Consider the following 23,091-nt stretch of genomic DNA (forward strand, 5'->3'; position numbering starts at 1 on the left):
AGCGCGGCCTCTCGCGGAGGCGGGCGGATGGCTGACGGGCGGGCGGCTCGTCCAATAGGAGCACGCCGCGGACCCCGTGGGTCCAATCAGCAGCGGACGCGGACGAGACGGCCGGCGTAGCGGCAGCGCGGACGGGTAGCGCGGCAGAGTGAGGGCGGCGGCGGCAGTGAACGGACGGCGGGGTCGGCAATCGGTGGTAATCATGTCTCTCTCCAACAAGCTCACCCTGGACAAGGTGGATGTGAAGGGCAAGCGGGTCGTCATGAGGTGAGCAGCCGGGCCGCGCCCCGTGCGCGTAAACGGGGACGGCGAGGCCCCGGCTGCGGTCCTACCGAGCGAATCCGCGTGCTGCGTTACGAGAGGCGCGTTGCGGCTCCCGGCGCCTCCCGGTCGCTGTGCAACACGCGCCGGTTTCGCTGTTCGGGGAGCGCGCCGTGCTCTGCGCTGCTCTGTTACGCCCCGCTGGGGAATGACGGCGAGGTAGCGGTGCTCTCGTGTCCGGTTTGTAGACTTAGTTCGTTGTGCTTGGCTGCCGGGTCGATTTGTTTCTGCTCATCTCCTCCCGCTTTGCTGGCGGCTTTTGTCGTTCCCGTGTGTCTCCGTGTCGAGCAGGCAGCAAGAAAATCCAAGGACTACTAAATGGGGGTGTTTTTGGTACAGGTGTGGAATAACGAAGGATAAACTGTAGCGTGCTTTTGACTGGGTCTGATACTCCGTTACAGTCGGTTAGGCGTTCCCTTCCTCCTCGGGAGGAAAAAGATGGTGCTGCTCAGCGCCGTGCCTTGGCCACGCTTTCCCTGCGTGAGTCAGGGAGGAGAGAAGCCGCTCTGCGAATAATTTCTGCCCTGAGCTGTTACACAACCGGTTTCCTGCTGCTCACCACGTGGGCACGAGGTATGCTAGGCAGAAATGGCTGGCGGAACTCCTCCCCTTTATCCTTTCCTGTGGCGCGTGTAGGGGAAGTTTCCTCTCCATCTAGGTAGGGTCTTCCCTACGGCCGTAGTGCTCGGCTCCGAGGGGATTGGAGCTGCGAAGAACGGAAAGCTCCCAGGCGGTGATCTGAGAGCATGGGTTTCACAAGGAGAAGTGGGGCAGCTCGTTCAGTCTCAGTTTTATTTTATGCCTTGGCATCGTTGCTGCTGTGGTCGTGAGAGTTGGCTTGTATTGGTGGTGTGCAGCCTGCTGCTCGTTCTCCAGTTATACTGTCGTTACAAGAATAAATGGCTAATAACACACGGATCTTTGTAACAGAACTTGGGCACAAAGCAGCTGAAAATCTGACTCTAACCTTAATGATACTGCATTTCCAGATAGATGCTTTACTTTCAAGTTCCCTCATTCTTTGTTAAATTTTTTTTTGTTTGTTTTCTGCTTTTTTTAGGGTTGATTTCAATGTTCCAATGAAGGATCACAAAATAACCAACAATCAAAGGTGAGACCCAATTTTCATCCAAAATGAAGACCTGGAGTCCATTTTCTCTCTCATTTCAGCCCAATTCTGTTAGCAGTACCTGGAATGGTACCGTGGTTACACTGTCCCTGCTAGTACTAGAGTATTAGAGTTGACTCAGAATGGTTATTTAAATGTTTCTGCAGCTGTTTGCAAACAACGCTTACCACAGAGCTTCTCACTGTAGAGAGCACATAAAAAATACCACTTAACTGTATGGATCCTAACCATTATTTCTGAAGTATGGTTGCAGTACTATGACCACATTACAGCCAAATGTCTGTTTGGCTCTGATTGCTGTACTTGATGGTAGCATCCAGAAGACTTTCTGCTCTCCTTACTCTGTTAACTTGTTGTTTTACATCAGCATAGTTGTTCTGGAGCTGCACATGAAAACACAGGGCTTAGAATTAGGGATATACAATGTCTTTTTATCTTGCTTGTCCATCATTTGTAGGCAGATAACAGTTTTGGTCAGCATTCCCATCGTTTCTTATTGATTCAATATCAGTGATTAGATCAGGAGCCCAGTAGTATTCATATGCTTCCTGACAATTTTTAGCTACGAGCTATCAGCAGCATTTGGATGACAGGGCACATTTGACTTCCATCTCCTGTTATCATGGAAGATCACAGCAGAAAATCTGAAAACACTGTGGGATAGGGAAATTATTTGGTATATGATGCATAATGACTGTGCTTCAGGGATTGTCAGTTTCCCTGGGAAGGAAATAGGCTGGGTTAGCACCAGGGCAGCTGTGCTCTGTGAAGTGTGGTAGTCTCCTAGATGTTTGTCCTAGCAAGTGTAGGTTGCTGAGAAGCCCAGTGTCCCTTTTAGGAATGTACTGGTGGCGATGCCCTGCTGTCTTCAGAAGTACACTGAACTGTGTGAACATGAGAGGTAGGATGTTAAGTAATCGTTCTACCTAGCTCTCGTGTTCTCTTTCTGTTACCTTTTTGAAGAACAACTTCCAGGACTCTTGTGTGAGTGATTATCAAGTCTACTTGTGTGGCAAACTCTAGCTGAATCCTTTTTCATTTGGTTTTCTCTGCCGTTCCAGAATCAAGGCAGCTGTCCCTACCATTAAGCACTGCTTGGATCATGGAGCCAAATCAGTGGTTTTGATGAGTCACCTGGGCCGCCCAGATGGAGTTCCCATGCCTGACAAGTTCTCCTTGGCTCCAGTAGCTGTGGAGCTTAAAGCTCTCTTGGGCAGGTGAAGTAGCAGAACAGTTCAGCGTGCATCAGTCTCTCCCTGTGAGCAGACCTGGATGCTTTCCTTTTGGAAAGAGTCACTAGTGGGATGACAGTGTATATCTTGTCTTTGCAGGGAAGTCTTATTCCTGAAGGATTGTGTTGGTCCTGAGGTGGAGAAGGCCTGTGCTAATCCTGCAAATGGCTCCATCATCCTGCTGGAGAACCTCCGATTCCATGTAGAAGAAGAAGGGAAAGGGAAGGATGCTTCAGGGAACAAGGTGAAACTTCAAGTTCAGGTTCTGCGTGTGCCTCCTCTGGTCTTAATACCTTGGTTGCAGCAGATTGACAATGAACTAGTTGCTCATTCAAAATGCTGTTTATGATTTCATTCTCAGAAGGGAACCAGAGAGAGAACCTTTGTTCAACAAGTCTGACACGTGCAGTATGCAGTGGAAAAGTCTGAGTCAAATGCTTTGAATATCCAAGATGAAACAGCTTAAGTGAAAGGCTGTATATGATTGCCAGGGGTCTGTAGTCTGTAAAAGGAATGAAATAGGGCTGTCCAGGAAGCTGTGGAGATGTCTAAAATAAAATTCTACATCTGTTGGAGATTGTCATTCTCACAGCACTAGCCACAGTGAATTTTTCAATTTTGTCTCAGCTAGTTCTTTAATGTGCTGATCAAATGTTCTGCAACATAGAAATTATCAAACCCCGTTATAAGCCTGTCTGCTCTTATGGTAGCCATCAAGAATCTGGCTGCCTTGTACCTCTGACATTTTCTTGAAGGTCAAGAAGAATGTTTGCTCCAGACAGCTGCTTTTCTTAGCGATAGTGACCGTGGTGACTTTACATAGATTTTGGCTCCTTTCATATTCAGCGCATGGAGGGGAATGCTGACACCGTGTGGTGCCCTTTAGAGGCTGGTGCAGGAATCCAGTAGCTTAAGAAAATAGCCCAGAGTAGCTTAGTAAGTCTGTGCAGATGAAAATAAGAAATTGAGTGAGTTTGAAGTTAACCACAGTCATGTGCAACTGAAAGCCAGTGTGGTGGCGGGGAGAAGAATGGGACAAGAACTTAATTTGCTTTGAGAAACAGTCCCTTCATTTTGTGTACTAGTGTGCATACAGAAGCATGCGTTGCAGCTGGGCAATGCAGAAGGGTACTGCTGACAGACGAGTTTCTCAGCTTAACTATCATGCCCTGCCCATAGGGGAGGGAAGGGGTGTCCAGATACAAATTTGTGGGTTATCAGCTGATGCTTGGAAAATGTCTGTCCAAAGCAAATCAAGTGGTAGTGGTTCCTTCATTCAGAGTCTCATGTTCTGCTTACAGATGCTGTAACAGAAGCATTTAATCTCTTTGTACAGCCAGGCAATTTAATGAGTGAAGGAACAGTTCTAGCATTGTTCTAGAATCTGCATGGTCCCTCTAGCTTGTGTTCTGCTCAGGCTGTGTTAATAAAAGGGCATGCAAAGCTGAACTACTTCCCATTTAGGATTTGGTAGGATGCCTGGATGATGGAGGAAGTCCCTTAACAGAAATGTGTCTGTTCTTGCCTACTATGTGCTAAGCTCATCTCTATTGTTCCTATGTTGGCTGCCGTCACTGTGGCCTGTTGTAGTGTGCAGGCTATTTATAAGTTAATCCTCAGTGCAGGGATGCAAACTGAATCCATCAGCTCATTGTTTTACCTGTAGTGCTTAGAGACCACACTTTCTTTGTTCAGTAAATGGCTTTGTATGAGTTTTGTCTCATTTCAGCACTGACTTCTCTTGCATACCTTTTATGTGTTAGCTGTTTCACCTCATGTAAGTAGAAATCTGTTGGAGAGAGCAAAAGGTTGCAGTCCATGCCTGCTTTACTGATGCAGCTGGAAATAGCAGTGGTCCTCAGGGCTTTAATAGTAAGCTCTCAGAGTTTAATACAGAGTTAAAACTAATTAAACATCTTTTTTGTTTCTACTGGACTGGTAAAGAGCATATGAAATGAAGACACCCACAGTTGAATTTCATAGAATCATAGAATCATAGAATCACTAAGGTTGGAAAAGACCTAAAAGATCACCCAGTCCAACCGTTCACCTATTCCCAATAGCTCCTACTAAACCATGTCCCTCAACACAACATCCAGCCTTTCCTTGAACACCCCCAGGGTCGGTGATTCCACCACCTCCCTGGGCAGTCCATTCCAGTGCCTGACCACCCTTTCTGAAAAGTAATACTTCCTCATGTCCAGCCTGAATCTCCTCTGCCGTAGCTTGAAACCATTCCCCCTGGTCCTATCACTAATGACACGAGAGAAGAGGCCGACCCCCAGCTCACTACAACCTCCCTTCAGGAAGTTATAGAGAGCAATAAGGTCTCCCCTGAGCCTCCTCTTCTCCAGGCTGAACATTCCCAGCTCCTTCAGCCTCTCCTCATATGGCCTGTGTTCCAGACCCCTCACCAGCTTTGTTGCCCTTCTTTGAACACGTTCCAGGGCCTCAATATCTTTCTTGCAGTGAGGGGCCCAAAACTGGACACAGTACTCCAGGTGCGGCCTCACGAGTGCTGAATATAGGGGAACAATCACCTCTCTGCTCCTGCTTGCAACACTGTTTCTGATGCATTCTGATGCATTCTGATTCTGAATTTCTTCAGCTGATCTGTCTTTGCAGGTTTTTTTTTTCTTTTTTTTAGAAGCCCATTGCTTATAAGTTGCTGGATTTCACTTTAGTTTTGTGTGAGTAGCACAAACTTGTCATTCTTTTTCTTTTTAGATCAAAGCTGATGCCGCAAAAGTGGAGGCTTTCAGAGCCTCTCTTTCTAAACTGGGAGATGTTTATGTCAATGATGCTTTTGGAACTGCCCACCGTGCTCACAGGTATGTATCTGTTTTCATTCCATAGGCAGAACTGCAGAATTATGCCTGCTGTAGAAAAACAAGCTTTGTCCTCACTGAAGTTTAGCTTCTTGAGGCTATTCCATTATTGTTCTGCTATATTTGTTCCTGAGTGATACTTAGTGGAGGTAATTGTCTATAGTGTGTATGGTTTAAAGCTTCTGCCTGAGAGCAGGACACAACTGAGCTCTTAAGACTAGAATTCACTTTTTTGGTTGTTAGTGATGCTACATTTTTTCCTTTCCTCACTCCTACCTTTATTCTGCAGCTCCATGGTAGGTGTTCATCTTCCTCAGAAGGCTGCTGGCTTCCTGATGAAGAAAGAACTGGATTATTTTGCAAAGGCCCTTGAGAGTCCAGAGAGACCCTTCTTAGCAATTCTTGGAGGGTAAGGCTCAAGAACATACCAACCATACCCATACTCATTTTTCTTTAACAGCTCTGGAACAAACGGTAAGTTCTTCTGGCTTTGTTCAAACAAATACTTTCCTTTGAACTGTACCTACAGTTCAGATGTTCAGGTAATTCCTGAAATCTCTGGATTATTTGGAGGCTAGCTTACTGTGTTCGCCCTTGTGATGATTGAGTCTGCTCATCATATCTTAGATTTGCTTATGTTCCCTAAGTAAGGGACAGTCCACAGCCATTTGCTGTACAGTTGACCCAGAAGAGCTGATACACTTGATGGCCCTGAAACACTGTCAGTGACCTTTCCTCCATGGTTCAGAGTACAGGCATCCTGCAAGCTCAGCACTGTGTAAGTTGACACGGTCTGTCTAATGCAGTGCTGACCTACTGTAGCTTGCTGAGCCTCTGCTCTTCAGCAGCAGCCAGTGTACAAAGAGAATTGAAGGCGCAACACCAAATGTCTGGTTTGCACGTAGAAATAAGTGTTTCAGTTTGCCAAGTGAATTTAAATACTTTGAACAGTAACACAAAGCTTGGACAACATTGCATTTCCTCGATGATAAAAGTATGTGGCTTATTGCTGCTCTTTATACCAATAAATATACTTTCAAAGAAGTAATGCTCACTTCTTGCATCAAATTTTAAATGTTTCAATGATCTTGATTACAATGAGCAGTGCTTGCTTTTCATTGGTACCTCTCCAAGATTTAGAGCTGCATGTGAATCAGCTGTGGATTGGCTACTGCTTATGTATAACAAAACTGGACCTGGAAGATTAACTGAGGATAACTGTATTAATAAACGAGGTGAAGATGAACTGTGTTGGCAAACAAAAAACCACGTGCAGGGAAGTAATTTCTAGTAATTTCTGCACTAGGAGCAGGATTGTACACAAAGGAAAAAAAGAAAAATCTAAATCACTTTCACATTTCATTTGCCTGGAGCTTCACAAAGGAAGATGCATCTGCAGGTTTTTGCCTTGGGTCTGTACCTCCCATCAATCCTTTATTATACAGTTCCCACAGTGTGGCAGCATTAGCAACTTCACTGCTTAAACTGGGGCTGAGGGCTGATTCACACCAGAGATCTCCACAGCTGCTAAGGTTAGGATGGTAGAGGGAATACATATTCCTAATGATTAGGTCTGAAAGCATTTTATTAATGAAATCTGTGTCATTATAATTGTTCTAGAGATGAGTTAACTAAAGGAAAAAAAATGTCGTTAGGTAAGGCAGAGCCCAAACTGAGGCTGTAAAGCAAGTCTCTTCAGTACCAGCCATAGTTTTGCCTAATTTGCTAAGTAATTTCCTAAGGCCTTTATGAAGCTCTCTTTTGAGTAACAACATGTGGCATCAAAGAGGAAAGATGTGTCTACTTACTGCTGCTTATTGCCACTCCTACAAAAAGTGACTGTGGCACTGTTATTCTGTTATCATTCATATCTTGTGCTAAAAGCAGCCATCTGCTTTTGGGCAGGGCTGTTTGTCCTACTAGTTTGAATCTGTGTTGTGAGTTTGGGTTTGGGACCTGAACTGATTACAGGAGTTTAGTCTGTGGTAGAGATCCACTGGTACAGTAGATCTAGATTTGGACAGTAGTTGTGAATGGCAGTGCTCTGATCCCTGCTGTGTGTTGCTGGATAGTCAAAAAGTGCCAAGCTAAATTTATATTTAAATGGGAGAAAAATTGAGGGCTTCTTATTCTATTTTTATCAGATACTGTTTAATGCTGGCCTGCTGAGTTGCCACATTCTTTCTGCCCACTCCCTGTAACTTCTCTGTTGAATGATTCTCTCAGAATGACCTTGCAATATCTCAGTATTGCCATTACTGAATAGCAGTTGAAAAATTCTGCTTTATACTTCTATGCAGTAAGTCCTTCCTTCAGGCTTTGTTCTGTCTTAATTAAAGATAGAGTAAGGTCTGCTTGAGGAGTCTGGGGTGGAGGCTACACTGTTCATTCTTTCCTTTTCTTTTCCAGAGCTAAAGTTCAGGATAAGATCCAGCTGATCAGTAACATGTTAGATAAGGTCAACGAGATGATCATTGGTGGTGGAATGGCATTCACCTTTCTTAAAGTGTTAAACAACATGCAGGTATGAAAGAGAATTGTGTCTGCTTCTAGTAAAGGATGACCCATATATATAGCTAGAGAGTATACCCTATAGAGAGTAGGGAGCACCCAGAAATTGCTCAACAGCCTGTTTGCAAAAATTGCCTTGCTGTGTATGTCTTAGTGCTCTAATACAGCTCTCCAGAATTGCTGTCTGAACGGTATGGCTGCTGTTCATCTCATAAATAATGTCCAGTAGCTTAACAGATGCTTCTTTTATTTTTTCCACATAATTGTTTTGTAGATTGGCAACTCTCTGTTTGATGAAGAGGGATCAAAAATTGTCAAGGACCTGATGGCCAAGGCAGAGAAGAACGGTGTGAAGATTACCTTGCCGGTGGACTTCATCACTGCAGACAAATTCGATGAGCATGCACAGACTGGGGAAGCCACTGTGGCTTCAGGCATTCCTGCTGGCTGGATGGTAGGTGTTAATAGATGAGGGACTAGAAATAGTAACAGGAAGCACTGAGGTGAGAAAAACACTTCTTGTAGGAATTATAAGAGTAACTGTGATCCTTTGCAAATGTTTCTGAAGGCAGTCTAACTGCATGAAATACTTTTGTTTCATAAAATGAAAACCATGTGGTTTTTCCTGATACAATTTTAAGTCTTAAAGTAGCTTTTGTGGGATTTGGATTAAAACAACAACATTCCTCTAAAACTTTCAGTTCTAAATGGAGTGTAAGTCCCTTTTATTTGACTGGAGCTTAATTAGAGTTTGCAAAAGTTTCTAAGTAAGGCTTCATGCATCTGACATTGTTTTTTTTTTTATTTATTTTTTATTTTTAATGACTTATTTGTGCTCAGAATACAAATACCACACCAGATTCCACCCCACAGAAGTAACTTCTGGCAGATCTCTATTCCTTGGTATTCAGTGCCGAGAGAAACTCTTGCTTTGTGATTAGTCTGCAGTATCTGAACTGGCAGCAAACTTGGGGGCACAAAATCAGCAGCACCATCAGGCCTTCCAAGAGCCTTGTTAACTTCAGTGTCAAATGAAAGAGGAGGGGGGAAAAAAGCATTTGAGGATCCCATCAGTAAGGCATTGGTGATTCTAGGTAAGGTGCTAGAAAGCTTCTCTCTGAATTCTCTTACTTGTCATAGGGCTTGGACTGTGGCCATGAAAGTGTTAAGAAGTTCGTTGAAGTTGTAGGAAGAGCCAAGCAAATAGTGTGGAATGGTCCAGTTGGAGTCTTTGAATGGGACAAGTTCTCCAAAGGAACCAAAGCCTTGATGGACAAAGTAGTGGAAGTAACTGGAAAGGGCTGCATCACCATTATTGGTAAGTAGTTGCACATGATTGTTTTTGTCTTTATAAAAGCAGTAAGTAAGCTTCTGCCTGCTAAGCACCACATTAACAGTAGTTGGCAAATTGTTTTATAGCAATGCTTTCAGCTCCCCCTCAGCTTGCACATATGACTGTAAAAACTGCTGTATGAACTAATGTTGAGGATTTGGGAGCACCACCAGCCTGTAGCAAGGCTATGTCCCTTAAGCTGAACAAATTGAATTTCTTGCTCATTTTTAGTTTTTCTTGTACTACAGGTGGTGGAGATACTGCTACATGCTGTGCAAAGTGGAACACTGAAGATAAAGTTAGCCATGTCAGCACTGGAGGTGGTGCCAGCCTGGAACTGCTAGAGGGTAACTGTTCTTTTCTTTTGACTTGCTTGAGCAAATTAGGTAATTCTGGGTGCTATGCCTTGTGTTGATATTCAGGAAGGCACAACAACAGAATAACTGTTGTCTTGTTTCAACAAATGGAGTTGCATATAAGATCCTCCTAGCTTTTTTTTTTGTCCCCTTAGAGGAAGAGAAAAAAAAAATGGAATATTCCTGCAAAGAGCACAGACTGTCACTCCCACGCAGCAATAAAAGCTGTAAAAGAAAGTAGTACAGCTCTCAGAGCAGCTCCTTGCTTATCGATGATTCCCTGAAACATGCTAAGCAGACTGTTTGCAATGCTCAGTTTGAGTTAGGGATCAGAATAACTTCAAATTTTGGTTAGAAGCTTCCTTTTGAGGGCATCGTTGGATATCCCCTGGTTTGGGGAGCCCTCTAGCGATCGCTTAACAAACCTGCACAAGAATACTGAGAATCCAAAATGGTGAGGATTTAGAGCTCTTCCAGTGAGTTACATTGTTCTCTAAATGGGTTTTCATTTCCTCTGGTAATTATCTGTTTCCCAGCATGTGTAAAGTATCTAATACTGTCAGCATCTCTGTAGAAGAGAAACTGCAACAAACTGCATTGCAGCTGTTGGTTTCCAGCAGTTGTATGTGAGACAGAGCTTTTGTTTCTGTTGCCTAGGGAGTGGTGGTAGAGGGAAAGAATGCAGATGGCTAGAAGGAAGCACTGTGCAACTGATCTATTCAAAAGGACAAAATCGTCTAAGTTTTGGCCCAAAATGTGGGCTTGTGTGTGATCTTTTAAATGTAACGGAAGTGTAGCTAACTAGAGGATCTTCTGAAGATATCTATATATTTAAAAAAAAAAAAAAGGCTACTAAAACAACTAGTGGGCTGTGAACAGTGTTAAAATTCAGTACTGTTGTACAGCTCAAGCATTCAAAAGTAGTGGGGTTTTTTTGGGAGGGGAGGGGGGTAAGAAAATGTCCTTCTTTGATAATGAAGAACAACAAAAAGCTAAGAAAATGCCTCAGAGAACATTGCACTTCAGTAATGTGGGGACCCATACCCAAAGATGAGCATGTTCCTTACTCTTGCCCTTTGCAATGATGTATCTAATTATCAGGACACAGATGTTTTAGTCACAGTAGAAGACTCAAGTCTTGGAGAAGGTAGTGTTTATTTTTCTTAATTCACTCATTAAATTTCCACCACACACTCCAAAATCCTATCTACGTGCTGCTGGGGATTAAGGGAAATATGCAACAACTTCCCAGATCCTATCAAAAATCTGTTTGCCATCAAACTTAATGGAAGAATATCTTAAAGTATTTGGATCTGCCCCTAGCAGGAACTTGGACAGAAACAACTGTTATCATTAATTGAACACTGATGATCGTTGGCTGCTAAGAATCTGTCTGCAGATATGCTCTGGATACTCACTAGAACCCTAAAGCATAATTACTGTGTGGAACAGTTTAACCCATATGTGGTGATTGCCACAAACAGCAGCAGGAATGCATGTAGAAACAATGTGACCTATAGTTTGAGGTGTTTTGGGGGGGATTTTGTTTCTGGTTTTTGAATATGTGTAAACATTGCAGTTGTAAGCATAAAGCCAAGTGCTTCTCTTTCTGAACTTCATTGGAATTCTTCAACTACTCACAGGTAAAGTTCTTCCTGGCGTGGATGCCTTGAGCAACGTGTAGAGAACAGCTTATCACCCCAGTTCCTGTTACTGTGCACAGCCCCTGAGATTCAACACTTCTATGCTTCTGTATTTCAACTCTGCCATAGACAGATCACAGAATGTAAACCGAAACTGGACAGGATTTGAGAAGACAACAGATATCTTATGGCTGCAGTTTACATGATCTGGATTTGTTCACTCTTATCCCACTTGAATTACTGTAGTGCGTTTAAACTGTTGTTGTGGATTTAGAGTGTATATATTTATATTTTGCCTTCTCAGAGAGATTAATCCCTGTTAGACATGTCTGTTTCTCAGAAAGGAGTGCACCGTGTAGCTTCTTCAATGTTCCTAGCAGGCATTTCTGTCACTTGACACGGTTCAGAAACAAAAGGGGACTCCAATTTTTTGGAGGCCGACTGTTATAGCTGCTGAATAAACATATTTAAAATGCTGACAGCTGGTATGTAGTCTTTCTTTCAGATGTTACGTTAAAAATACCCTTATTCTACAACAGGAGTCAGATCTTTCTCCTTGCACTAAATACAATGTTAGTAAAGTATTTTACCCCATGGATCTGTAAGCATCCAGTCATTGTGAATGTGAACTTTGTTGGTAAGGAAGTTATTAAACATCTACTGTTACATCAAAGCTTTCATGTCATCAAGTAAGAGAGAAGATGAAATTTTAAATAGCAGGAGTAGTAAAAAATAGGCAAATCTTAAAATGTGGTTCTTGTAGAGAGAAATGGCTGCATAGTAGACAGCTGATGTCTCTAACCTAAATATTTTGGAATGTCTGAAGACAGGTAAGAACTCAAGATTTTTACCTTCCCCCTTACGTATGCAAACAGAACAGCAATACTCCTGTTGATGTAAAGTCAACCGCTAAAAGTGGTAAAACAAGCATAGTAAAATGCAGTTTGGATAATCAGGCTTGTGTTTACAGATGAAGCATGCTGCAGAACTACAAGCATTGTCAGGGGAGGAGCACCAACATGGTGCAAATGTATAAAGTTGGGATTCTGATCTTGGCTGTTCTAGGTTGGCTCCTGTGCTTGCTACAGGGTTAGGGTTAGCATGAGGTGGCCCTGAATGAAACCTAGCAATATACCAAAATCAGACTGGCTACAAACACTCAAAAGTGTTTTGGATTCAGTCAGCAGTCATAAGGCCAAGTGCAGGGTGCTGCACTTGGGTCTGGGCAATCACAGGTCTTTATACAAACTGGGCTAAGATCTCCTTGAGAGCAGCCCTGTGGAGAAGGACTTGGAGGGCCTGATAGATGAGAAGCTGGACATGAGCCAGCAGTGTACATGTGCAGCCCAAAAGGCCAACTGTGTTCTGGGCTGCACTGGAAAAGGGGTGGCCAGCAGGGAAGGGGAGGTGATTGTCCCTGCTCAGCTCTTGTGAGGCCCCACCTGGTGTACTGCATACAGGAAGGATGTGGAGCTCTTGGATTGGGTCCAGAGGATGGCCACTAAAATGATCAGAGAGCTGGAGCACCTCTCCTTATGAGGAAAGGTTGAGGGAATTAGGATTGTTTAGCTTGGAGAAGAAAAGGTTCCAGTGAGACCTCATTATGGCCTTCCAGTACTTGAAAGGAGCACATAAACAGGAGGGGGAATGTCTGCTTACAAGGTGGATAGTGACAGAACAAGGGGGAATGGTTTTGAACTAAGACAGGGGAGATTTAGGTTAGATATTAGAAGGAAGTTTTCCACACAGAGGGTGATGACACACTGGAACAGGTTGCCCAAGGAGATTCTGGATGCCCCATCCCTGGAGGCATTCAAGGCCAGGCTGGATGTGGCTCTGGGCTGCCTGGTCTGCTGGTTGGTGACCCTGTACACAGCAGGGGGTTGAAACTAGATGATCACTGTGGTCCTTTTCAACCCAGGCTGTTCTACAATCCTATGAACTACAAGAATGCAGTGCTTCAAATGAGCTGGCTGTGTATCTTCCTCCTGGATCACTGAACAGAAACATGTAAAGCAGTGATTGTCTGCTCCTACACCTAGTGGCTTCCCTGCAGTAGTATCGCACTGCCATCCTGGGTGTTAGGTGTGGCCTGAGCTGAACAAAGCATCCAGGATGAGCTGTAGAGAGAATCTTTGAGGTAAGCAGTAAGCTGCAATACAGAGTACGCTTTCAAGTTAAAGTAAATATGTATACAGTACTACTAAGACAAAATGGAGGGACTCGATGATCTCTGGAGGTCCCTTCCAACCCCTACAATTCTGTGATTCTGTGATTCTGTGATTCTGTGTTATAAACAGACACGGTCTATTTGCCAAATGTTACTTGGTCACCACAGGATGCAAATTAAAACCCAACTGAGCTAAAGCATGTACAAAGTTCTATATGAAAATTATACTTAATGCATTTTAATCCTAAAAGTGACACTTGCAAAGCAACTAGAAATAATGTAAATGATTGCAGCACTGTGAGTTTTCTCTACCTCCTCCCTCCTTTGTAAATCTCCCAAGCATTGTCTGATTACGCATGAATGATGCAGATTTTTGCTAGGATTGCTTTCTAGCTGCTGCTCATGTTTTCCAGGCAGGGGTGCAGACCTCCGACAGCTGCAGTAACGAGGCAAAGAAAAGAGTGAGCTTGTCGGCCACAAAAAGACTATGGATTTTGGAAATCCAGTACTACAATAACAAATATTCCACCATGTTTTATAACGGTCCATTCTTGTATGACTCTGGCAAACAAGGCCTTGTTAGAGCACGGCTCATTTTAGTCTCACTCTTGGAACCCTGTGTTGCTGACTCCCCATGGAGCAAAAACAAGACTTACCCTCCATATCTCCTTTGGTATTCACAGTGAAAGGTCAATGTGTGGTCGCTACCTCCTCTTTTTTCTTCCTCCTCTTCATCAAAAGCAAGCATCTGTAATCAAATATGGCAAGGAGTTGTAATATACCATGAACACAAATGTATGCACTTAAAAATATTTTTGCACTGACTTTGGATGCTTGCTACTCATATCTTAGAATGTTTTGTTTGTTTGTTTCCATGTCTTATTCCAATTTCCAGATATTTAACCTTTGCCTGTAGCATTTTTTAGTAATTAACTATCACAGTGGTAAAATGTTTTCGAGGTATCCAGAAGTGCTTCCATTACTCTGTTTTTTATCCTCTTGAATCACACTGTTCTCTCTAGATTATTTTTGTTTGCATACCTAACTCATACAGAAACAGTGTACTCAGCAGAACCAGGAAGGTGCTTGTCCTGACTCAGCCCTCCCTTGAGTAATGTCCTCAGTTTTGGGCCCCACAATACGACAGAGGCCTCAAAGCCTTTGGAGCACAAGTCTTACGGGGACTGGTTGAGGGAACTTGGAATGTTCAATCTGGAGAAGGCTCAGGGCAGACCTTATCACTCTCTAGAATGACCCCAAAGGAGGTGTGGTGGGGTGGAGGTTGCCCTCTTCTCCCAGGTAATAGCAATAGGACAAGAGGGAATGGCTTTAAGTTGTGCCAGGGGAGGTTCAGGTTGGATATTATGATAAACAGCTTCTCAGAAAGAGTAGTGATGCATTGAACAGGCTGCCCAGGGAGGTGGTTGAGTCAGTGTCCCTGAAGGTGTTCAAGAAACGTGTAGATGTGGTACTGAGGGACACAGTAGCGGCCAGTATTAGTGGTAGGTAGATGGTTGGACTGGATGATCTCAGAAGTCTTTTCCAAACATAATGGTTCTATGATCTGAGACAATTTTTCTAGATACGCATCTCCAACAGTTGTGCTTTTAGGTGTCCAGTACTTTTGAGAATGGTTTTGGGGTAACGCTGCTGAGTAGAAACAGAAGAGAGGTTATAAGATAAAGTGGTTGCAGAAAGCTTGCAATGTGATTGCAATTTGCAAATTTGCAGTGTGCAATTTGCAGTTGGCGGTAAAATAATAAGCACAAAAACATGCGCTTTCTTATTGATGTCTCTATGTATCATGTAAAATCTGCTGTAAATAGCAGGAGGTAGAGAAAGTGTTTCTGTGTAGACAAAAAAAAGTGTAATTGATAGCATTTGCCAGTAATGAAACCTAGGGTCATAGCACTGGTGACTCGAGGTAACAGGAGAGGACGTCAGCCTTCATTTGGCAGAGCGGGGCAGAAGCTCTGTAATGGCTGGAGACCTGGCTAGCCAGAGATCAGCTGTAGCAAAGGTACCCTTATAACCACACAACCATCAAAACTTGAGCCTTTCCAACAAGGATATAAAGCTGAGAGGAGTGCCTGACACACTAGAAGGCTATGCTGACATTCAGCAAGATCTGGACTGGGCATAGAGGAACAAGGGCAAGCCCAGAGTCCTACAGCTGAGGAGGAATAACTGCATGCATCAGTACAGGTTATAGAGGCTGATCTGCTGCAAAGGAGCTCTGCAGAGAAGGATATGGGTGTGCTGGCGGATAACAGGGTGGCCATGGGCCAGCAGTGTCGCCTGGTGGCCAAGAATGCCAATGATATCCTGGGTGTATTGAAAAGAGCACAGCCAGCAGGACGTGGGAAGCATTTCCTCCCACTGCTCTGCCTTGGTAAGGCCACATCTGGAGCACCGTGTCCAGTTCATAAAAGGCAAAGATCATTGAGCGAGTCCAGCGGAGAGCCACAAAGATGAAGAGAGGCCTGGAGTATCTCCTTTACCAGGAAAGGCTGAGAGACCTGGAGCTGTTCAGAGAAGGGAATGGTGAGAGGGTATCTCACCGCTGTTTATGAAGATCTCAGGTGAGGGAATCAAGTCAATGGAAGCACACTATCACTGCGGGGAACCTGCTCTAGCAGGGGGTTGGACCCGACGGTGCCCCGAGGTCCCTTCCAACCCTTGCAGTTCTGTGACTCTGTGAGGGGCCTCCAGTGGGGCAGCAGCCATTTTGTGAGCCCGGCCACCCCACTCACCTTGGAGGTAAGGGTGAGCCCTGGGTCCTTTTGTTCTCCCCGCGCGCTCTCCTTGGCGTTCCTCACCGCGTTATCCGCGGTAACGACGGCTCCTTCGGCGTTTTGAGGAGGACTTCTCAGCTTTTAGCCCCGCCAAGTCCCACGCAGACCCACCGTCCCTCCGCTCGCCGAAAACCCGCCGCCCGAAGGCGTCCAGCAGGCATCGCTGTGCCGGCCGGGTGCCCGCAGCCCGTGGCGCCGAGGCGGGGCGGACGGACTACGCCTCCCGGCAGCCACTGCAGGGCCCGGCCCAGCGGGGGATGTCGGGCGCCGCCGCCGCCGCCCGGTGAAAGTTAACCACCCGACCTGGGGAAGGCGCCTCCCAGAGCCGCGCGGCGCCTCCCGTTGCCATGCCGGCTTTGTCGCCTCGGCGGGGAAAGCGGCAGGATGGATGAGCGGGCGGCCGCCGGGGCAGGCGCCCGCCGGGTAAGGAGCGGGAAGGGAGAGAGCGAAGGGAGGCGCGGGCCGTCGCGGTGAGGCCGGTTCTCCGCGCCTCAGAGGGGCCGCGGCCGCCCCGCCCGCCGGGATGCCGGGCTCGGGCAGGTGCGGAGGAGCGGCGCGGGGCTCCACAGGCAGAAGGGCCGCTGGGGGGAGAGAGAGGGGAACGCGGCGCCGGCTCCCGCCTCGCGGCCGCGGCCCTCCCTCAGGGGCTGCCCGCCGCCCCGCGCCCGGCCTGAGGGCACGGCTGCCGCTCCGCCCCGCCTCGGGCCCCGCGGGCTGCCGCGGCTCTCCGCTGCCCCGGGGAGGGAGGCGGAGACTGGGCTCAGCCCGATGTTGCGAGTCCCGAGGAAGACTCCTGGGAAAGCTTCGAGGAGCGGAGAAGGCTATGAGGGTTTGCTGTGAGTACCTGCTTTGGGATCAGAGGGGTGTGTGTGTGTGTGTGTGTGAAGGGGAGAACAGAGCTGTCCTGGTCCTTCCCATGTCTGTTTTCTGTAGTACCAGGGGACGCTTTGCTCCTGCAGTCCCATAGAGGAGCCCTGTGGCCCCAGTGCCTCCTGGCCCACCTCTCCCATTCCTGCTGGTCCACAGCACCTGCTGGTCCGCCTCTGCCTGAATTCCAAATTAAGCAGAAAGGACTCAAAACCCTCCAACTTTGGCCCCGAGAGAAGAAAACGTCAGTCTGTGGCTGATGATCCCAGAAGTGTTGGAAGCTGTGTATCTGCATCCCTGCTCCTTAGAGATGCAAGGCTCCAGCAGCCCCCTGAAGTCTGGGTTCAGCCATCCCTGTGCTGCCTCAGGTAGAAAGATTGGGCCTTTATAGGCAGGCTGCTTAAGGTAGGCGTATAAATATCCTCAGTGAGACTCGCCATATGGTGGGAGCAGAGCCACAAGTCCCATCTGTGCTAATTCCAAAATATCTTTTTGAGAGAGTGGAAGGCCGGAAGGCTGAATCTGTAGTCATGCAGGAACCTGGCAGCTGTTGCTTTTGCTTGATGTTGTAGGTAGCCAGAATCCAGTGGAACCACCAGTGGGTGCCAGGATACCCAGTGTTTCCATGGCACAGGTGCCTGGGGGCTGTTTTCACATCTCACAACATCTAGTCCCAGGCTCTGGCCCTTGGCATCCTTGCCTGGAGTCCTCCACCGTGAGGAGCATAAAGATGCCCATTTGATTTTGAGGTTAAAAGTTTCTGTGTCACCTCTAATAAATGATCCTCTGCTCATCCCTAATGCAATAGAAAATAGAAAATTCTATTTTAATTCAGTCCTCATTCTTATTCCACGTTTTAATAATAGTTTTTCATTAAACATCTAATCCTGTCCTAGCACCTCTAATCAGTAAGGCCCAAGGTGCTTTACAAAAGAGGTAAAGGAAAAAAAAAAAAGTAACTATTCCAATTATCCTCATTAAGGCTGATATCTTTTGGCTTTGGGCAGCAGATAATATAGGTCATAAATAATTAATAATACAATCTAATTAAAAGAAATCCCAGTTGTAAACCAGAGGGCCACACTGAAGAAGCCAGTCTTCAAAGGCATGGCCTTGTAACCTAACCTCTCTGATCAGAGCAGAGTCCCATTAGCCTGCAGCTCTTTGCCCTCCTGACCTGTGTGCCCCAGCAGCAGGTACTGCCAGGTGCCTGTGCAGGACCGCAGAGAGGGAGAGGGTCAGGGTGTCTGTGACAAAAAGCATTCTGGTTTGAATAAGAGTCTAATGTTTAGAGAGCTACTGAAACCTGCAGTCTGAACTGAGTAAAGTTGGAGGTGGAACTAATGTAGTTTTTTTAGCACAAGAGAAATAATTACTGGAAATCAGAAATGCTGCTCAAACTGGAGTCCAGAAGATAGTTAAAGAAAGTTGTGTCCTGAATCAAGTTCATACGTGACCTAAATAGAATTATGACCCCGAAACTCACTCTGAATGCTATCTTCATTAAAGTTGAATGTGAACTTTCATGTCTGGGAGTTTAGGCTCTAGATTGCTTGTACTAAACTGGATCTCTGTGTTTTACCTGCGTGCCTCCTCTGGAAGCTGACTATCTCAGGTCTGCTCTTTATCTGTATAATTCAACAGTAGGGCTGTGTGGATGAAATTCCTGTTCTCATTCCTAGAACCTGCTGTCACATATATTAATTATTCTGTGGCAATATTTGTGCTCTGATTCCTGGTTACACAGCATTCATCACAGCACAGTGATGACCTAATTGCAGTGTTCTCATTAGCAGAGAAATTTCTGAGTTTGACTTTCTAGTTCACCTTGTCCGTAAGTCATAATACATTTTGCCATCAGTACTGTCACTTTAGTCTGTTTTGTGGGGCATCGTAAGACATTTGAAATGCATCTATAACAGCTTCTCACACTATCCTGTTGTAACATGTGACTTAATTCAGAGAGAGAGCAGACTGTCTTGTAGGTGAAAATGGCAGAATCTGAAGAGCTATATCAGCTTTCCTACCACTAAAGAAACCACACCTGTGTTAGTTTGGCGTTGGGTAATTTCCTTGAAAGCTGGGAATACACAAGCAGCTACGAACAAACCTAAAGCTGCCAGACTCCTTTTAGATTGCCTCGTACAGAGGTTTAGTCTCAGCCAGGAGATGTAGATGTAATTTTCAAACTCAAAGGGGTGCTGACTGCAAGTTACATTAACTGAGTCCCCTAGGGCTTAGGAGAGGTCTGATTTTGATCTATCTGTGCCGTAATTTCTTCGTTTGTCAAACCCAAATGTGTTGTGTTAAACTGTGATTGTTTTACATGCATGGAGCTCAGAATAGTAAGGGATGGCTGGAGCTCTGGGAAGCACTGGCAACACTGAACATGCAGTGCACGTGGCAAAAGGGCACCCACAGCAGTAAGGCAGTGGGGCATGTGAGCACTGGGAGCTGCAGAGAGGGAGGATGAGAGCAGGAGAAAGGGGGAAGGGTCAAAGGAAGAAAAAGTATAACATCAGAAACAGTGTATGGGGCAGATGGCCGACAGAAAACCTTGGAAGAGCAGGTCTAGAAGGATGTAGGAAGAAGACTAAACCAGCACAGTTGTGGATGCCAATTGCAGTGCTGCGTGGACAAGGCTTTGCCTTTGCATGTGATAACATTCTTAGAAAAACTTGGTGCCACTTATGGGAGAAGCAAGGGGAGAGGATTCCTGGAAAAGTATATATACACACAAAGAAGCCTTTGGTTTCTTCCCTTGCACATTTGTAGAGAGCTTACGTCTTTCTCTTACCCCAGGAGACGTTCCTATTTCCTTTCATTTACCAGTGTTTGGAAGGCAGAAGGAGATGAGGCACTGTTGGATTCCCTTATTAACTTAATCTGTGGGAAGCCCCACTTAAATCATTGAATTTCCCAGTCTTGATAGAACGAAGTATTTGTACAGTGAAGTCAAACAGAAGATGGAGGTTCCTGCACAGGGTGGCTTTGACGCTGTTCCAGTCCTGTGCCTGTGACTCTTACGCGTGCATTTCTTTGAAGTCTGAAGCTTAGGAGTCTGCATTAATGATCAAGGGACAGAGCTGAATACAGAATTTGAATGTTACAAAGCAAAGGTGTGGATATGAATGTGGAAAGAGAATGTTTAAGAGTAGTCTGGCTGTATGGTTAATATTAAAAAAGAAAAAAAAAAAAAAAGCGTGTTAATTTCCTACAGTTACTCAAGTTCTTGGGGCTTTTAGCATCTTCTCATTTGATGTAGATCAATGGTCTCCTGCTGAGTCCTGTCATATTCAAAATACTAACTTAACAAGTAGAAAACTTGAGGTCTGAAACCTTTAGCCATTTTGCATGATGGGAAACTTGCTCTGACGCCTTAGGCAGGAATCTGTTCCTCACACAGTGTTTTAGAATGTTCTGCTTGGCATTGGCTGCTGCTGCTGGCCCTGCTCTGCCAGGTGATCCCTAAACGCTTTCAAAGTTCCTTAGGACTCTCAGTGGATGCAAAGCACTTCTGAAGCTCAGATTTGTCAGGAACAGAATGCATTAGAACAATTATTTCTGACTTTGACTTGCAATTGTGTTAAAATTACCTACTTTACCACCTTGTTTGTTCTTTTTAGGGCTCTCAGCTGTTGCTCTAATTTGAGAACCCTTTTTCTTACTTTTTACTTCAAAAAGTAAAATAGTCAAAGGAAAATGCAGCACATCTTGCTGAACTTGGTAGATAGATATCTGTTGCCTCAAACAGTGAAATAGAACCTTAGTTTCAATTTCCAGCATACTATTTCAACTGCTTTTTCCAGAACTCTGCCAGCAAATCAACTCCCCTGTAAGAATTACTTGAATTCTGCTTTGTTGGGGACCCAAAGGATGGACTTTGAGGCTCAATTTTCAATACTCTTCTGATCTGTAGGGACCTCAATAAGAGATCCTAATGTTACCTCATTTATGTCCTACGCGAGATGGAGCTGCTCCTGAAGCCCTGGCACCAGAAGGTTGGCGTGCTTGCTCTGAGTGTCTCCCAAGCGGTGGATGGCTGCAGACGTACCATGGGTGCTCGCTGATGCCTCTTGTGCTCCTCCATCACTCACTGGGCTGTGGATAGGCTTGTGCCCCAGGCTCTGCTCTGAGTGACTGAGACCTCTTTCTCCAGATCAGATTTCCCTATTTAATACCGTAGCGTAAATGAGTATTTGTAGAGGAGTGTGGGGTCTTTGGATCAGCTATGTCATACAAAGCTCTGATCCAAAGCCCACTGTAGCCCAGCAGAAAACTATCTCTGACGTTGCTTTCGTGTCCCCAGGAGTTAAAAAGACAAATTACTGTAAGCAGTTCCACATGTACTGAGCCTTAGTTTGTTAGTTTGAGTATAATGTCTTTCCACAAAACTGAAGAACAAAAAGCTACCTTGAAAAAAATAGCCGTCGGGAAGCAGGGCAGCAAAAGCCAAGAAACTTGAGCCTTTTGCTAATGAATACTCTGTCCTTAACTCACATTGTCTCTTTTGTTTCCCACACTTTCATGAGCTGCACATGGATTCAATTTGCCAGTCTTAACCCTTCTTGCTGATGCCTGATCTGTACATAGTTTGGAAACTGGGACAGCTGTCACTTAGGTACTTGGCTTTGCTTTTATTATTTTGTTTTGCTGTCAACGTGTTTGCCCCGTGCAGTCTTTGGCATGGATGCAGTGAGGGAGCCCACGAGGTGCAGGTAACATGTGGATGTGTGTGGGGAGAGGGAGAGAAATCTTCCTGGGGAGGATTGTAACAAGGATGGGCTCAGAGCAGGTTTGCTTGGGTTGAAGCGTGGTAGCTTCAGGGGAAGATGCCGGTGCTGCACTGGGCTTCTTTAAGAAGAGCTGTTTTTCTTGGCATAGCTCTGAAATTGATGGAAAGTCAGGAAGGAGCCAAGGAAGGAATCTGGCATCCTGGGAACTTCTCACACCAGCTTGTCTTTGTGCTGCAGCTCAGCAAAGTGCTTTCTGCAAAGCAAAGCATTAAACATCAGATGTTTATTTGCAACAGTGAAATTTATTCCAGCAAACGATGATTGACTGTAGTAAATACACTTCTTAGTAATGACTGTATTGTTTCCAGAAACATAACTAGCTCTTAGTTGCTGTTTGCTCAGTTGGTAGGGATCTAATTAATCATCCTCTTACTGCAAAAATGGCATTTCACATTAAAAAACAATGCATTTTCTTGCCTCATTTCTCCTCTAGATAACTATTGAACAAAGATGACCAGCAGAGAGTGCTGGTGCTCTTCCAGAATCCTGCAGAAGCTTCTGAAATAGTGTAAAATCAAATCAGATTTTGTTCTGTAATTCTATTTTTAGGTTTTTTTAACATAAAATGCTAATGAACTGTTACTTGATATCTTGCTGCCGCCTCTAATTATGAATCTTTCTGTAGCTCAATAAAGGAGGAAGACTGCTTTCAGAAGAGCACTATACGCAGAAAAACTGTAATTGCCACTTTTTGAAGCAATTATTTAATAGAATTTTGTTTTGCTCTAATGCATTGGCTCTTTTTTATACATAGCATTCTCTCTCCTTTTATTCCTCCTCTTTATTTTTCATTGAAAGTAATCTGTTTTCTATTCAGCACAGCTTCTGCCTAGTGGAAGAAGGTAGCCCTGTTCCTGCAGACAGCAGAACTCTAGCATCTTTGCGGTGCTCACTGTATCACTCAGACCAATTTTAGGACCTCCCAAGGCAACGAGAGATTTCTCCCAGCCAAAGGTTACTTTTAGTTGGGCCTCTTCCATGTCTCAGTCTGATTCTGATGGCAGTATCAAAAATGAATTGCAAAACTTGAAATCAAAAAGGGATGCTGCCTCCCTCCCTTGTTTCTGTGGGAGACACAAGATATATATTGATAATTGTTGGCACCATTAT

At 45.0% G+C, this 23,091-nt stretch overlaps 2 protein-coding genes across 2 annotated transcripts in view; both read left to right on the top strand.

Annotated features, from left to right (window-relative positions):
- Window positions 1–128: 128 nt before the first annotated feature.
- PGK1 (phosphoglycerate kinase 1) lies at window positions 129–11,832 on the top strand. Its single transcript, XM_042876632.1, has 11 exons — window positions 129–267; window positions 1,382–1,432; window positions 2,512–2,667; window positions 2,782–2,926; window positions 5,410–5,513; window positions 5,800–5,919; window positions 7,920–8,034; window positions 8,296–8,475; window positions 9,162–9,339; window positions 9,603–9,701; window positions 11,354–11,832. The coding sequence occupies exons 1-11, from the start codon at window positions 203–205 to the stop codon at window positions 11,392–11,394; spliced, it is 1,254 nt and encodes a 417-aa protein (XP_042732566.1). The 5' UTR covers window positions 129–202; the 3' UTR covers window positions 11,395–11,832.
- Window positions 11,833–16,608: 4,776 nt separating this feature from the next.
- AMOT (angiomotin) overlaps window positions 16,609–23,091 on the top strand; it is a 57,211-nt gene continuing 50,728 nt past the window's right edge. Inside the window, exon 1 of the mRNA XM_042876416.1 lies at window positions 16,609–16,741. The gene's annotated coding sequence lies outside the window, so the exon portion shown is untranslated. The remainder of the gene's footprint in view (window positions 16,742–23,091) is intronic.

Source organism: Lagopus leucura, unplaced genomic scaffold (genome assembly GCF_019238085.1).
Source record: "Lagopus leucura isolate 7727_CA_CO unplaced genomic scaffold, USGS_WTPT01 Super-Scaffold_100016, whole genome shotgun sequence".
In the NCBI taxonomy this organism is placed as follows: Eukaryota; Metazoa; Chordata; class Aves; order Galliformes; family Phasianidae; genus Lagopus; species Lagopus leucura.

What these genes read in the sequence shown, in the direction of transcription:
- PGK1 (XM_042876632.1), top strand. Translation starts at nt 203, where the DNA reads ATGTCTCTCTCCAACAAGCTCACCCTGGACAAGGTGGATGTGAAGGGC. An exon ending in ACTGCCCACCGTGCTCACAG is followed by an intron (nt 5,514 to 5,799) that starts GTATGTATCTGT and finishes TTTATTCTGCAG; the next exon opens with CTCCATGGTAGGTGTTCATC. An exon ending in CAGCCTGGAACTGCTAGAGG is followed by an intron (nt 9,702 to 11,353) that starts GTAACTGTTCTT and finishes AACTACTCACAG; the next exon opens with GTAAAGTTCTTCCTGGCGTG.